Genomic DNA, 16,036 nt, shown 5'->3' with positions numbered 1-16,036 from the left:
GCTGCTGCCCGTCCCACGGGTGGGCCTCTGAGCTGTGGTCTGTCTGTCCTGCAGGTTCCAGGACCCGAGAGAGTGGGTGGCCTATGCGGGCACGACCTACCTCAGCGGCACGGAAGCCAGCACGGTGCGGGCACGCGTGGCCCGCATCATCCCGCACCCGTCGTACAACCCGGACACGGCTGACTTCGACGTGGCGGTGCTGCAGCTGGACGGCCCCCTCCCCTTCGGCAGGCACGTCCAGCCCGTGTGCCTCCCCGCCGCCACGCACGTCTTCCCGGCGCGGAGGAAGTGCCTGATCTCGGGCTGGGGCTACCTCAGGGAGGACTTCCGTAAGTCCCCGCCGTCCCGGGTTCAGTGTTTGCGAGCGCCGCCGCCTCGAGGTGTGTGCAGCCCCGGACACGCGGGGCCGCGCTTGCAGCCGGGGCCGAACCGGGCAGTGCGCCCGGTTACTGTACCAGCTCAGACCGGGACCCGGTGTCTCTTCCTGGTGTGTTCGCTGCCACGTGGTTTGCATTTTTGTGCTTTCTGACGGTGATTTCTGAAGGGGCCCCCAGGTTTGGGGACAGCTTTGCTCTCTAAAGGGTCTGGAGATCCAACGCGGCTGACCTCCCTCGCAGGGCCCACCGCCTGTGTTCTGGGGTTTTCTCAGGTGTTTCTGCCTGACATGAAGGAAAAAAATGCTGGGTGATTTTTACACCTTCTGAAAAGGAAAGGATTGGCCCCATGGACCTGATTAGGAGGGAAGACAATCCCGACACATCCGAGCCTCCTCAGTTCACTGAGCACCGGTCCAAGGACTGGGCAGGAAGCAGGGCAGCCTCCCCACGAGGGGCTCAGCCCAGACCAGCGCCATCCAAGAGCGCTTTCCTTGGAGCGGTCATGCTTTCCATTTGTGTCACCTGCGGTAGGAGCCACCAGCCCCCTGCAGCGTGGCCTGTGCGGCTGAGAATCTGAGCTGTACATTTTATTTCATTTTAACACACTTATGTCTGCAATTAAGTAGCCACATGGGGCCTGACGGCTGCCGTACCGGACAGCACAGCTCTGGAGGGAAGGTGGTGATGAGCACAGTGGAGGAGAGTGAGGTAGGGATGGAGGGTGGGGGCTGCAGCTTTAAATGGGTGGTCAGGAGGGGCTTCTTGACAAAGGAGATGAGGGAGGAATGCAGGCAGGTTCTGTAGGGTCAACATTCTAGGCAGCTGGAACAGCATGCCCAAAGCCCTGGCGTCAGCAGTCCAGACTTGGACTTTTAGTTTGAGCTGAGGGAAGAGGGGGGTCACCCCAGAAGATTCGAGGAGACAGACAACATAATCTGATTTAATGTTGAGCAAAGATGGCACTGGCTGTTGGGCTAAGAAAAGATTTCAGCTCAGTAGGACGGAACAGCCAAGGCAGATGCGGGGAGGCTCAGGAGGGGAAATGAGGAAGGAGCCGGTCCTGGCTGTTAACTTGGATGCCTCTCTGCTGCCTGGGCCAGCAGGTTAATGGTGGGCATTGGTAGAGCGTTTCCTGGGCCACTTTCTGAGCTGCAGCAAGTCCCCTGGGGGCGGTGGGGACACAGGGTCAGAGCGGACGTCTACAGCCTCCAGGCTCATCCTGCTGGTCCCTCCCTGTCCCGGGCAGTGGTGAAGCCAGAAGCGCTGCAGAAAGCCACCGTGGAGCTGCTGGACCAGGGCCTGTGCGCCGGCCTGTATGGCCACTCGCTCACCGACAGGATGATGTGTGCCGGCTACCTGGACGGGAAGGTGGACTCCTGCCAGGTGAGCCCCGCAGCCCACGGGCCCTGCCCACCTGCCGATGGGGCTCATGGCTCCCCTCCCCGAGACAGGGCGTCCTCACGCTTTCTGGTCCAGCACCAAGACTTCCCCTGCTGGACTTGGAGCGCGGCTACGGTTGTCCGAGCTGCTGGGTGGGGAGAAGGTGGGAGAGGGCGCTGCGTGTGCTCAGGGCGCCAGATCAGAACGGGGCCTGGAGAAGGTGTTGGGGAAAGCTGGGGAGAGCCTGTGTCTGAGGGTGTGAGCCGGTGTGAGGAGAAGGGGAAGGGCAGCAAGACCGGGCAGCCGCTGCGGGAGATGCTGCGGCAGCCTGTCCGCCGCGGCGAGCGTGACATCCCCAAGGGTCTCGTGGGATGGGGAGAGGAGGGGCTGTTTATCTGGGGTGGGCTTTGAACTGCCAGCCGTGGAACTGAAGATCTCAGACACCCTCTTGTATTTTCACAGAAGAGACAACGGGCTCTGAGCCGCGGGCTGCTGGCCCCCCTCTGCCCCGTGAACTGGCGGGCAGACGCGTCTCAGGAGCCCTGTCGGGACTCCTTCTGTGACTCCGCAGCTCTGGGATTGGGGCTGCAGCGGCCAGGAGCCCCGGCCCCCCCTGGAGGTGTGCTTTTGTCTCCCAGGGCGACTCAGGAGGCCCCCTGGTCTGCGAGGAGCCCTCGGGCAGGTTCTTCCTGGCCGGCATCGTGAGCTGGGGGATTGGCTGTGCCGAAGCCCGGCGTCCCGGGGTCTATGCCCGAGTGACCAGACTGCGTGACTGGATCCTGGAGGCCATCAGCACCGCGAGCAAGCCTCTGGCTCCCACCGTGGCTCCCACCTCCACCACCCCCAGCACGGCCTGGCCCGCCCGTCCTGAGAGCCCGGTGGTCCACAGCCCCGCCAGACCCACGCGGGGCCCCAGCATGGCGCCTCCTGACGCAGTGACCGCCTCTAAGCCCCAAGGTACTTCCTGGGGGCACAGGCAGGCGTCCCCCCCCGCCCCCGCAGGGCTGGGTGGATTGGTACTGGGAAGCAGACGGGCAGTGGGCCGGTGACGCCTGCCCTGAGCACAGGCGAAGGCACGCTGGCCGCCCTTCAGACGGCACGGCCAAGTCAGGCAGTGCACGAGGGTGGACGTGGAATGTCCTCAGGGCTCCACCGGGGGCTGGCGACTTGGAGCCGTCACACTTGGGTCCTTGCACACACCTCACCCACAGAAACGTACATACGCAGAGGTTTTAATGCCCGAGAACATGCATTTCTTTTTTTTGTTGTTTTCAAATCTTCCTGTACGTGCTTGTGCGCCTCCTTTCCCGTGAGAAGAGCAAATTAGCTTGTCTAGTTTTTTAATTTCTATTTTTTTTAACTGCCACGTCAAACATAAAATGATTCATCCCGAACTTCCTTGGGCATCCCATTCGTTAGTGTTAAGTATATTCACCTTGTGTGACGGGTCTCCAGAACTTTCCATCTCTCAAACCTGAGGCTCTACAGGTTTGCCCACTACACAGCAGTTCACGTCCCCCCACCCTCAGCCCTCGGCCGCCTCCGTGTCTGTGACCGACGGCGCCCTCCCAGGGGCCCAGTGACATCCTTCCGTGATTGGCTTCCCGGGTTTACGCAGGCAGAGTTACAGCTGGGCTTAGGGGGACTCGGAATCCTCGCGTCTCCGTGATGCGGTCTCCTCGCTCGGGAACAGGGCGCGTCTGTCCGCCTTCGTTCGCACATCTCTTCATGGGGTGTTTGCTCGCAGAGCTGGCGCGGCCACGGTGGACGGGATGCTCCTGTTCTGTTCTCAGCTGGTTTGCAGCCAGACGGCTCGCGGGGTTGCCTCCCTGAGCTGTTCCATAGGACAGACCCTGGGGGCCAGCGGCGAGGCTGGCAGGACGCGCCCTCTCCTGAGGACGCTGCGCGGGCACCAGGGTGCACCCGCCACCTTCTTCCTCACGCGACCTCTTCTGTAGAATCTGACGGCAACGTTCAGTGACAGTCGTCACGCACTCTCTCCGGGGGCACCTCAGTGTCTTCGGCCCCGGGAAGCTGCCTCAGTTACAGCCTTGGTGCCAAGCCCCGGAGAAGGGCTTTCCGCGCACAGCGGGCGACGTCTCGTCCTCTGTGGTCTCTGAGGGCCCGGGTGCAGTCAGCCCAGATCGGATGCCATCCTCCCTCGTGGTCAGCCCCACCTGCCATGCTCTGAGCGCATTGAAACTCTGCTTCGTTTAAGTGTCACCCACACACCAGCCTGTCCCCAAATCCTGTAGTGCCCTGATTGCCACAGTCCTCCCGTGTGCGGCTCCGTCCTCGCCATGAGCCCGTGAGCCTGACCTCGAGGGCCGCAGGCCGGTGTCTGGCGGGCTCAGGCCAGTGGGGCCAGGGCACTCTGTGATTTTCTCTTGTCCTTTTGAACTCACCTGCCCCCACCGTGCCATGTCCTTGCCAGGAGACCTTAGGAGTTTCGTCATCCGTATAATAGGGAGGCTGCACTCGGGTGGGCGAGGCCCCTCTGGAGCCATGGTGCTCCCTCTTGGCGCGGCTGGGATGCCAGGACCCTCCTCTCTTGTTCCTCACAGAGTGCGGGGCCAGGCCTGCCATGGAGAAGCCCACACGGATCGTGGGCGGGCTGGGAGCCGCCTCCGGGGAAGTGCCTTGGCAGGCCAGCCTGAAGGAAGGTTCCCGGCACTTCTGTGGCGCCACTGTGGTGGGTGACCGCTGGCTGCTGTCGGCTGCCCACTGCTTCAACCAGTAAGACCCACCACAGCCCCAAGGGCAGCTCAGCCTCCCCTCCATCACCAGGTGCCCCCAGCAGATCCCCCCTTGGGCTCCTGGAGGGTGTTTGCATGTCCATCCGCACAGCAGAGAGGAACAGGAAGGAGCAGGAGGGGTTGGGGGGGGCATCTCTGGGATCCTGGTCCTGGGAGGCAGCTCCTGTCTCTGAACTGGCCTTTGGAGGACAGATAGGAGCTGACTAGGGGAGGGGAGGGGGGATGGGGGCGGGGGGGATGGACGGAGGAGGGGATGGGGAGGATGGGGTGAAGGGAGGGAGGAGGGGGAGAACAGGGTGAAGGAGGGGAGGGGGGAGGATAGGGAGGAGAGGGGATGAGGAGGATGGGATGGAAGAGGGGACAGGATGGGGTGAAGGAGGGGAGGGGGAGGATGCGGAGGGGAGGGGGGAGGATGGGGTGGAGGAGGGGAGGGAGGACAAGGTGAAGGAGGGGAGGGGGAGGACGGGGTAGAGGAGGGGATGGGGGAGGATGGATGGAGGAGGGGATGGGATGGGGTGGAGCAGGGGAGGGGGTAGGGGGTGGAGGAGGGGACGGGGGCTCCCAGAGCAGCAGTGTCTGTGTCGACACCCCAAAGCACCAGGGGCCCCTCGTGTTGCATTGTGGGATTGGCTCTATCTTGTTCCCTCCGGAGCAGATGAACCCAAGGGCCTTGCCCTGCCCCCAGCTGGGAGCACTTGGGTACCCGCCGTGTGGCCCCTCCGTCCCCCAGGCACCCTCCCCACAGCCGGGCCTGGGGCGGCAGGGGTGCCAGCAGGGGTGCCAGCAGGGTCTGAGCCGCCCCTTGTCAGCAGCACGAAGGTGGAGTTGGTGCGGGCGCACCTGGGCACCGCGTCCCTCACGGGCGTCGGCGGAAGCCCAGTGAAGATGGCGCTCAGGAGGGCCGTGCTGCACCCCCAGTACAACCCCGGCATTCTGGACTTCGACGCGGCCATCCTGGAGCTGGCCAGGCCCCTGGACTTCAACAAGTTCGTCCAGCCCGTGTGCCTGCCGCTGGCCATCCAGAAGTTCCCCGTGGGCCGCAAGTGCATGATCTCCGGCTGGGGGAACACGCAGGAGGGAAACGGTGAGCTCCGCACGGGCCCGGGACCCTCCGCGCCAGGGCACGAACTCGGCCCACGGGCCCCGGAATGGCCGCAGCCCCGCCATTCGCTTGCAGAGGGTCCCGGGCTTCCCTGCCACAGCAGCACAGCGGGTCGTCCGTGAAGCCAAGTTTACGTACTCTGTGGGTCCCCGTGGAAAAAGCTTGCAGACGCTTGTGCTGTGCCCTCCAGAGCCCCCAGGAGCTAATGCTAGCTTCGGGGCCTCAGCGGCCTCCCTGCGGCCTGCACGGTGCTAGGGAGGCTGCTCGGGGACGGTGGTGATTCTGGGCCGCGAGCGGGGCTCGGGGCCGGCCTCCTTCCCACTATGTGACTGGATGGGCGTCCCTGCAACCCTGTGGGACTTGGGCTCTGCATCCGCAGGATGGGGACGGCAGCTCGCTCTCGGGGTTGCTGCCACAGCTGAACCGAGGTTGGGGGGGTCTCCTGTCCTTGGCAGCTACCAAGCCCGACATTCTACAGAGAGCGTCGGTGGGCATCATAGACCAGAAGGCCTGCAGTGCCCTCTACAACTTCTCCCTCACGGACAGGATGCTCTGTGCCGGCTTCCTAGAGGGCCAGGTGGACTCCTGCCAGGTGAGCATTCAGACAGGAGGCGCCGTGTGCAGGCGTGGCGCCCACACCCTCCCTCGGGCAGTTCCCCTTGCTCGGGTCTGGGTTCCGGGAGCTCTCCTCGTGTGCGCAGAGGCAGAGGGAGAGACTTGCCAGTGCCACACAGCAAGCCGGGGAAACCCGAGAGAACGCACGTGTCTTTATTTATTTATTTATTTTATTTATTTTATTTATTCATGAGAGACAGAGAGAGAGAGGCAGAGACACAGAGGGAGAAGCAGGCTCCATGCAGGAGGGACTCGATCCCGGGTCTCCAGGGTCACGCCCTGGGCTGACGGCAGGCGCCAAACTGCTGAGCCATCCAGGGATCCCCCGCACGCGTTTCTTTTTTTTTAAATTTATGATAGTCACACACACAAAGAGAGAGAGAGAGAGAGAGAGAGGCAGAGACACAGGCGGAGGGAGAAGCAGGCTCCATGCACCGGGAGCCCGATGTGGGATTTGATCCCGGGTCTCCAGGATCGTGCCCTGGGCCAAAGGCAGGCGCTAAACCGCTGCGCCACCCAGGGATCCCCCCCCCCGCACGCGTTTTTAAATGTAGGTTTAGAGAGAGGTTATTTCCAAGCAGAAGATGAGGTGTGTGGTGGATGCACATGAAGTGTAGACACGCTCCTTGAGAAAGACGCTGGAGGGGAGGCTGACCCCAAGTCTGCACATCCGTGACGCTCTGTCCAGCAGGGCAGCTGCTGAGCGCCTGAGCTGGGGGACCCGTCCTAGGGGAGGCCTGGCTCCAGAGCCCCGCTGTGAGAGCTAAGGAAATCCGGTCTTACTTGGAAACATCAGTGCAAACCCTTAGTAACACGTTGGCGGAATAACTCTAGGAATGTATTAAAAAGACAATAAGTCACAACCACTGTGGGTTCGCCTCCTAAAGGCTGGTCCGACACAGGAGAACCAGGTACCACCAGTCCTCATGTTAGTGGAGCCAAGGAGGGAAAAGGCATCATCTTCAAAACACAGAAAAAGACATTTGATAATTTTTTTTAAGGATTTATTTATTCATGAGAGACACAGAGAGGCAGAGACACAGGCAGAGGGAGAAGCAGGCTCCATGCAGGGAGCCCGATGTGGGACTTGATCCCGGGTCTCCAGGATCACGCCCTGGACCGAAGGCAGCACTAAACTGCTGAGCCACCTGGGCTGCCCACAGTTGATACATTTTTAAACATTTATTTATTTATTTTGGAGAGGGGCGCGGGGAGGGCAGGGGGAGAATCTCAGGCTGACTCCCCACTGGGCATGGAGCCCGAAAAGGGGGTCGATCCCATGACCCTGAGATCAGGGCCTGAGATGAAACCAAGTCAGACGCCTAACTGAGCCCCCCAGGAGCCTCCAGCATTTGGTCATTTTTAACAACCACTTGTAATTACAATTTTTAAAAAGGCAAGTCCTATGTAGATGACAGACACCAACAGCAAACATCATCTGTGGTGGCGAAACAGAAGCTTCTGTCAAACACAAGGCTGCCTGCTGTTGCCAAACATGTCTAGATTAATGCAGAAAGTCAAGAAAAAAGAAAGGACAAATGGAGATTTGTAAAGTTGACAGAAATGTGATCTGCAGTAACATGCTGCCTCCCAGAAAGAAAATAAACTGGAAACGCAGAACCAAAGGAGAAATCCGGAAAACTCTTGGAGCCACGGCATGGCTTGAGATCAGCGTACGAGGTCAAGGACGCTGCTTTTCCCAGCAAAAGTCAGTGTCGTGGAAAAAGGGGTCCCGCTGACAGGACAAACCCCGTCTGATGCCCAGAAATAAACTCGAAAAGGTGTTCAAGGTTTTCATGGAGAAAATCCTTGAAGTCTGAAGAAAATAAAAAGGTCTGGATGGACGGGACAGTCCACTGTGTTTATGGAAGGGAGGCCTCGAGGTTACGAGCACCGCGTCTCCCCGTTCGTTCTAGAAGTCCGTGCGGCTCCAGGCGCGACTCCAGCAGCATCTGCCGGGACTCGGGACTCACAAGCTGGTGTTGAAATTCACGCAGAAGAGCGAAGGAACGTCCCCGCCGGGGCAGGAAATCTGCTAAAGAATCGGGGTGGGGGGGTGCTGCCAGGATCAGACAGGAAAGAACCCAAAATAAAACGGAAAGTGTTGATAACTCCTATTTTGGGGTAAACAACCAGCCCAAGGCTCAGGGACCTGAAACAACAGTCGTTTATTGGGCTCCTGGGTCTGCACTTTGCTGAGGGCCCAGCGGGGCCGGGTTATCTCTGCTGCCCCAGCAGCAGCTCCGGGGACCTGGGGACCCACCTCCCAGCCATTCCGACCCCCGCGGCCCGGCGTGCTGGCTTCCGGGCGCCGGCGTCCCAAGAGGCCCGGCAGGAGCCGCGTCCTGTTCCGTGACCTAGGCTCGCAAGTCGCATCCAGTGACGCCTCCGAGCCCGCCAACTGGCCCCCACGCCGGGGGGCCACCGCAGTCCGTGGGGCGGGAGGGCGGTCACCCCATCTCTGGAAGATGCAGTCTGTCCTGCAAAGTGGTAAAGCCCGCACCAGGACCGGGGCCGAGGCAGGCGACAGAAAAGCAGCCTGGGAGACCACGTGAAGCAAAGGCCGCTTCCCCCAGGTCTGCAGTGAGCGCCCCGCGAGCTCGCAGGGCTGCCGCGCCACGGCACAGGGGGTGCAGGGGGCCGCCCAGGTCTCCGGAAAGTGGAACCAACGGGCGTGGAGGCCGAGAGCGCACCTGCGGCCGAGGGAGGCGGACCCTCAGCCTACGGGGGGGCGGGAGCGGAGGGGACCCAGCAACACCAGCGACTCCAGCCGAGAGGGGCACATCTCAGGAAGCTCTGAACACGGACGGACACGATGCCCACGGTTTCCGGGGGGGGGGGGTCGGGACACGGCGCCAGGGCCCCAGGGGCTGCCGCTGTGACACCCCGAGGTGGTCAGAGATAACCCCGTGTACTTTGTGAAACTACAAACCAACATAAAGGCGTAGCAGACACCCCCCCAAAACTCCCAAGTCGTCCCCCCTCCCCGGGGCAGTGGGGCGCCGGGAGCAGGGGCGGGGTGGGTCAGTCCACGTTGCCGCCTGCCCGTGGGTTGGAAGTTCCTGGGTGGGGGGACCGGGGGCTCGGGTGTCCCGCGGCATCCGTGGCCTCTGCCGGGAAGGCTCAGAGGCCAATGGGCCAGAAGCACGTGGGGGGGTTTGTCCTCGCCCTCGTGGGCTGCGACCGGGCCTCCCGGGGTCCCCCCCAGCGGGTGGCTCCGGGAGCGCCCCGGAAGCTCATGGCGGTTTTAGGACCTTGCTCTGGAAGGCACCTGGCACCTCCCGAGTCTGGAGGTGAAGGCAGCCACGGGGTCGGCCCGGGTCCGCGGGAGGCGAGCCGGGACCTCGGGGTTCAGAGAGCACGTGGGCCCGGAGAGGCTGCAACGTCCCAGGGTCCCAGCAAAGCCCTCGCCACTGGGCCATCCCTCCGGAGCAACAGGCGGGAACGTCCCTGGCCGAGGCTTTGGTGTTGCGCGTCCTCTGCGGTTCACGTTTCTACGTTTCCAAAACAAATACAAGAACAACCGAAGCTCAGAGAAGTGACTTGATGGAGGTCAGGCAAGGTCACACACGGGTCTGAAGCCAGGTCCCCCGCTGCCGGGAACACGGGGCCTGGCAGGGCCGTCTGCGCCCTGTCCCTGTTTAATTGAGAAAGAACTGACCTCGTCCCCACGAACGTAAGGCGACTGCGTGGGGGAGGCGTGACTCACAGCAGGTTCAGCTCACATCCACCTTCTCCTTCCTTCACTTTCAGGGCGACTCCGGGGGACCCCTGGCCTGCGAGGAGGCCCCCGGCGTGTTTTACCTGGCGGGGATCGTGAGCTGGGGGGTCGGCTGTGCTCAGGCCAGGAGGCCCGGCGTCTATACCCGGATCACCAGGCTGAAGGGCTGGATCCTGGACACCATGTCCTCCGGCCCCCTGCCCAGCCCTCCCCCACCCACTGCGGGGACCCCCCCCACCACCAGGCTTCCCTCCAGGACGGTGGCCGACCTCACAGTCCCGGGCGACCTGGCCAGCAGAGCCACCCTCCAGGCCACCAGCCGACCTGCCAACAGGACCACTGCGAGCACGCCTGCCGGGGGGCAGACAGCACTTCCCAGCCGCCCAGGGACCACCACGGGCTCCCAGCCAGCAGGTGGGGGGGGGACGTGTGGGTGGCAGGGGCCCTGCACCCTCTGCTCACGCTGTTGTCACAGCAACCACAGCAGACGTTTGTTCTCTCCCGGGGCTGGAGGTCACAAGTCTGTGTGGCCACTGTGCCCTCCCCGTGACCTCACTGGGCCATCCTGGTGTCTGTCCTCATGGCCTCTTCCTGGAAGGACACCATTCACTGCATCAAGGCCCCCTGTGACCTGAAACTTAGTCACATCTTTTTTTTTTTTAAGATTTTATTTATTCATGAGATTGAGAGAGGCAGAGACACAGGCAGAGAGAGAAGCAGGCTCCATGCACGGAGTCCGATGCGGGACTCGATCCCGGGACCCCGAGGTCATCCCTGAGGTGAAGGCAGACGCTTAACCAGAGGCCCCCAGGCGCCCCTTAATCACCCCTTTAAAGGCTCGTGTCCACGTGTCACATCCTGAGCTCCTGGGGGCTGGGACTTCCCTGTATGAATTCCAGGGAGGACACGAGCTGGCCCCAAGTAGGTCCGGGAGCCAGGGACACGGGCACACTGTCTAGCGGCCAGTGCCTTGTCCCAGACCCTGTCTGCAGCTGTTTACCAGGGACTGTTCGGGGGCACCTGGGTGGGTGGGGCCCACGTGGCAGGACCGTCTCCAGCCGAGCTCGGCCTGGGGTGCAGGGGGAACTGGGGAGCTAGACACAATAAAGAGGCCAGCAGGGGTGAGGGGAGCAAGCCGGCCCCACAGGTCCCGCGCTGCCGTGAGGGACACTGCTGTGGGCTCCTTGGCCTCTGAAGGGTTGTTACTTTGTGTTGTGTTACCCCGAAGTACAGGAAACAGGGTCTGCGCCTCCAGAACAGAACCCCAGCAGGCACCGGCTGCAGGGGAACCACGGGGAGGGCCAGGCCCGGCTTCTGCAGGACGTGGGGTGCGCTGGCTGGGCCCCCCTGAGCCACCACCCGCCCCTCCCACCCGGCTTCAGTGTGCAGGGATGGGACGGTCACCCGCGCCAACTCCGAGGGCAGGAAGTGTTTTTGTCACTGAGGCGGGGCTCTCTAGGGAAAGGTTGGGGGGGGGGCGGCAGGAAGGTGGAGGGGGGTTTGCCAGCACCCCTGCAGCAGACGTGGGCCTGGGGCGCCCCCACCCAGAGGCCGAGGGTCAGGTCAGCTTCCTGCAGGTGGGAGGCAGGTGGCAGGGGCGGGGCCAGCTCCCGTCCCCTGGAGGCAGGTGCTGCGCACGTTGCCGCACCGCGGCCCCAGGATTCCCGGCGTCCCAGTCCGTCTCCAGCATCCCTGACTACTCCCCCAGACCGATCCAGGGCTTCGGGCCTCCCTGGGTATTGGGGGGCGACCTGGCCCTGGCGCAGCAGCTGGGGGCCACTGCCCGGTCCTCCGCCCCCCAGCCTCTCCCGCACGCGTGCCTGCGGTGTCCTGGCCCCGAGAGCCAGACGGACCCGGTCGGCGGGGCCATCGCCCCCCGGGCAGCGCGGGGTCGGGCCGGGTCTGGCCTCGGGTCTTGTTTGCCTGGGAACACGCAGCGGAGACCTGGGGAGAGTGGGTCCTGGAGCCCCTGAAGCTCCGCACACACGGGGACGGAGAGCGAGGCAGGCAGCCCACGACCCAGGCCTGACCCAGGCCCCGCGGCAGCCGCCCCGCGCCGCCTTTCCAGATGCTTCTGGCAGCCATGCCGCGAGGGGGCGGGGGTGCGCTGACTGCAGCTGGGTCTGGCCCCCCATCATTTCTGCTTTTCTCCTGGCTACAACCTGCAGGTTCTCAGTCTGGGGCCCGGGGTGGTGCGGAAGCCCCCGAGTCGGCCCACAGTTTTGCGTTGTTCAGCGTGGGGCAGTGTTTCCACAGGAGCGCTTCCCGTCACACGGCCCAGGCCTGGTCCACGTGGCATCAGGAGCCTTCTGCTGGGTCCGGCTGAAAGGGACAGTGCGGGGGGCCGGGCTCCCCTCCCTCCCCGGGACAGGCGGCAGAGGGCAGGCTGCGGAGGGGGCACTGCGCTGCCTTCCGCCCCGGGAACCGGGAAGGCTGCTGGTCACGCGGGCCGAGAGCCAGGAGGGCCTCCAGGAGCTGCTGGGACGGGGCAGGGCGCTTGGCAGCAGCTCAGGGTGGGCAAAGGCCCTGGGGCAGCGGGGGACTGGCTTCTAGGGCACAGAGACGTGCCTCAGGGTGGACAGAAGGCGAGAGGGGGTGCTGGCCTGAACTTCAGCTGGGGGGCGGCTGGAATCCTAACTGCATTCCGAGAACCGTTTGAGAAGCACCGGGAAGCGCGTTCCCAGGCACCGGATCCAGCGCTCGTCCCAGGGGAGCTCACCGGAGGGCCCCCACCCACTGCTGGCTTCTACCCCGTGCACTCGGGGTGCAAGGCGGGGCTGGCCTCACCTGCTGAGCTGACCCCGGCTCCCCGGCAGACTGCGGCCTGGCACCGGTAGCAGCGATGACCAGGATCGTGGGTGGCAGCGCCGCCGGCCGAGGGGAGTGGCCGTGGCAGGTGAGCCTGTGGCTGCGGCGCCGGGAGCATCGCTGCGGGGCCGTCCTGGTGGCCGAGAAGTGGCTGCTGTCGGCGGCGCACTGCTTCGACGTGTGAGTGTGGCCCGTGTGCTTCACTGGACCCACTTTGTGGGGGAAAACTCCCTGCCCCCCAATGCCTGGCCCTGGAGGTGGCCCCCAGCCCCGCGCCCACCGCCCCAGGCCGTCCCCTCCACGGCCCTTGTCTGCTCACCCGACCCGCCTGACCCCGACACCAGGGACTGGGTGGGGAGTGGGTGTGGTGGGGGGCGGGGTCCTCCAGGGAACTTTGGCCCTGGCTCACCCCGCTGGGACTTGGCACCAGACCCAAAGGCCCCCCGGCCTGTCCTCCAGGGGGACGCCCAGCTGGGGGCGCACCGTGGGCCTCCCGAGGTCGGGGGGGGGGGTGGCGGCGGGACCCCGCGCCCCGAGGAGCAGCCCGCGGCGGCGCCAGCAGGGCCGGGGTCTCGCCGACGCCTGTGCCGCGCCCGCAGCTACGGGGACCCCAAGCAGTGGGCGGCCCTCCTGGGCACCCCGTTCCTGGGCGGCGCCGACGGGCAGCTGGAGCGCGTGGCGCGCATCTACAAGCACCCCTTCTACAACCTCTACACGCTCGACTACGACGTGGCGCTGCTCGAGCTGGCGGGGCCCGTGCGCCGCAGCCGCCTGGTGCGGCCCATCTGCCTGCCCGAGCCCGCGCCGCGGCCGCCCGACGGCGCGCGCTGCGTCATCACCGGCTGGGGCTCGGTGCGCGAGGGAGGTAGGCGCGCCCGGCACCCCCGCGCCCGGCCCCCCGCCCGCGACCCCCCCTGACCCCGTCCCGCCCGCAGGCTCCATGGCGCGGCAGCTGCAGCAGGCGGCCGTGCGCGTCCTCAGCGAGCAGACGTGCCGCCGCTTCTACCCGGTGCAGATCAGCAGCCGCATGCTGTGCGCCGGCTTCCCGCAGGGCGGCGTGGACAGCTGCTCGGTGAGCGCACTCCGCCCGCGCGCCCGCGCCCAACCGCCCTCCCGGAGCCGCCTCCCGGAGCCGCCTCCCGGGGCCCGGCCGGCGGCGGCCCGCGCTCAGGCCTCGCCTCTCGCCCAGGGTGACGCCGGGGGACCGCTGGCCTGCAGGGAGCCGTCGGGCCGCTGGGTGCTGACGGGGGTCACCAGCTGGGGCTACGGCTGCGGACGGCCGCACTTCCCGGGCGTCTACACGCGGGTGGCCGCCGTGCGGGGCTGGATCGGGCAGCACGTCCAGGAGTGACCGCCGCGGCCGCCGCCCGGGGCCAGGAGGAGGCGGCGGGGCCGGCCGCGCGGGGGAGGGGGCTGCGGGCGGCGTCCCCGCCAACCTTGTTGCAATAAACGGCCGTGCCCGTGCCCGTGCCCCTGCCTCTGGCTCCGCACCTCCGCGCCGTAGCAGGGGCCCCTGCCCCGTCCCCCTCCCCCGCCCCGAGGGGCTGCCGGGGGCCCCCCGGGGACGCGCGCGACCACCGCCCGCAGAGCCCCGCAGGAAACAGCGCCCGGCTTCTCTCCGCCCCTTTTATTCGTCCGTCCACCGTCAGAGGTCACAGCTCGAGGGTGGGGGGGAGGAGGCGACCGCACCCCCAGGTCCAAATGCGCATTCTCCGCTCGAGGCCGAGGTGGGCCTGGCCACAGCAGGGGCCGTGCCGCCGCTCCAAGTCCCGGGCCCCCGGGCCCCCGCCGCGCTCGCCGGCCGGTCTCACAAGCACGCGCAGGCAGGACGCACGGGCGGACCCCGCCTCGCAAAGGGCTTTTATGGAAACAGAGTGAGAGGAGGGGGCCGGGCGCGGCGCCCCGGGGTCACATGTTGGCTCGTTCCCGCTGCAGCCGCGAGTTGTAGGCGCGCGACACCGTGTTCCAGGCGTCCATGTAGCGGTCCATGCACATGGCGATGCACTTCTGCAGGCGGGGAGGGCGCGCCTCAGCTCCCGCCCCGCCCCGCCCGCGCCCCGCGCCCCGCGCCCCCTCCCCGGGCAGCGGGCTGCGCACGCGCACTGGTCCCGCCGCGACCGCCCCCCGGCCCGCGCACGCGCAGCTGCTCCCCGCCGCCCCGCCGGTCTCACCTGCTCGGAGTTGTCCAGGGAGCCCCCCGGCTTCCCGATGCATTTCCGGAAGCACTTGTCCGTCATCCTCTGTGGGGACACGCGAGCTCAGCCGCGACACCCACCCCCGTGGACCCCACCGCCCACGGCGCCCGCCCCGGCCTGGCCCCGGACCTGCAGCAGCTCCTGTGCGTTAGCCACGGCGATCTGCACCTTCACTTGCTCCATGATGAGCCCCGGGTCCAGCTTGCCGCCGCCGGAGCTCCCAAAATCCGACCCGAAGCCACCCTCCATGGCTCCGCAAAATCAACCGAACCGACACCGCGTGCGCCGACCCGTACCCACGCCGGAAGTCGGCCGCCCGGGGCATCACGGGAAATGGAGTCTGGGCGTGGAGCCGAGTTGGACTACAACTCCCACAAGGCCGTGCGGCCCCCCGAGCGAGCCGGCGGCGGCGGGTGGGAGGCTCGAGGGCCGCCCGGGACGTCCTCGGGTCGCACAGCGGGTGCCGCCGCGCATGCGCACAGCGCATCACGTGAGCGACGGCGCGGGCCGCCCCGGGGTCTCCGACCCTCCCCTCCCGCCGGGCGGGGCCGCCGCGTCACAGCGGACTCGGGGGCAGCACTTAAAACCAAAACGTTTATTGGAGCGTCGTACAAAAAGTTTCCAGTCATAAAATGCATATTACAAATCATCGGAGAAAGAAAAAGACCACACGTTTGGCATGCAAGGCCCCGGGCGCGGCCCGGCAGGTTGAGCCGGCAGCCGGGGCTCCGGCGCGGGGGCGGGGCGGGGCGGGGGGCGGGCGGCGGGGGAGCCCACTCCGCGCCCCTGGAGCCCTTAAAGCTAAGGACGTCCGACCCCGAGCTGCTGCCCAGGCCCCCCCCCCCCGGGACGCCTGCAGCACGGAGGCCACCCGCCCGGTGCACCGCGCCCCCGGGGCCTGCCGCGGCCTAGCGTGGCCGCTCCCCTCCTGGGGAGGCCGGGGCTGCGGGCCCAGCTGCCCCGAGGCCCAGCCTCCGCGCCCAGGTCCGCTGCGGGCGCCCCGGGGTCGGGCCGGGTCCGGCCGCCGTCCCGGGGCCCGTCAGCATCGGGGGAAGCGGGGACACGTTTCCGTCCTTGAGAAG

General features: G+C 65.8%; 2 protein-coding genes across 8 annotated transcripts in view; one reads left to right on the top strand and one right to left on the bottom strand.

The window, feature by feature from the left end:
• Positions 1–14,125, top strand: part of TMPRSS9 (transmembrane serine protease 9) — a 45,745-nt gene extending 31,620 nt beyond the window's left edge. For 5 of the 7 annotated variants that reach the window (XM_077860607.1, XM_077860602.1, XM_077860604.1 and 2 more), the window contains 9 exons: positions 55–329; positions 1,624–1,760; positions 2,396–2,714; positions 4,322–4,493; positions 5,323–5,597; positions 6,071–6,207; positions 9,984–10,365; positions 12,768–12,939; positions 13,359–13,692. In XM_077860607.1, the coding sequence (XP_077716733.1) occupies positions 55–329; positions 1,624–1,760; positions 2,396–2,714; positions 4,322–4,493; positions 5,323–5,597; positions 6,071–6,207; positions 9,984–10,365; positions 12,768–12,939; positions 13,359–13,677 (2,188 nt within the window). In that variant the 3' untranslated portion in view covers positions 13,678–13,692. The other 2 variants (XM_077860608.1, XM_077860603.1) reach the window with 2 other exon arrangements.
• A 246-nt stretch (positions 14,126–14,371) lies between these two features.
• TIMM13 (translocase of inner mitochondrial membrane 13) lies at positions 14,372–15,278 on the bottom strand. The gene is made up of 3 exons (XM_077860613.1): positions 15,084–15,278; positions 14,931–14,999; positions 14,372–14,766 (listed from the first exon to the last, which is right to left on the bottom strand). Exons 1-3 carry the CDS (start codon positions 15,201–15,203, stop codon positions 14,668–14,670), a joined length of 288 nt encoding a protein of 95 aa, XP_077716739.1. The 5' UTR covers positions 15,204–15,278; the 3' UTR covers positions 14,372–14,667.
• Between the last annotated feature and the right edge of the window lie 758 nt (positions 15,279–16,036).

Source organism: Canis aureus, chromosome 19, assembly GCF_053574225.1.
Source record: "Canis aureus isolate CA01 chromosome 19, VMU_Caureus_v.1.0, whole genome shotgun sequence".
NCBI lineage: Eukaryota > Metazoa > Chordata > Mammalia > Carnivora > Canidae > Canis > Canis aureus.
Note: the sequence above shows the minus strand (reverse complement) of the source record. Positions and strands in the feature narration are given on the sequence as shown.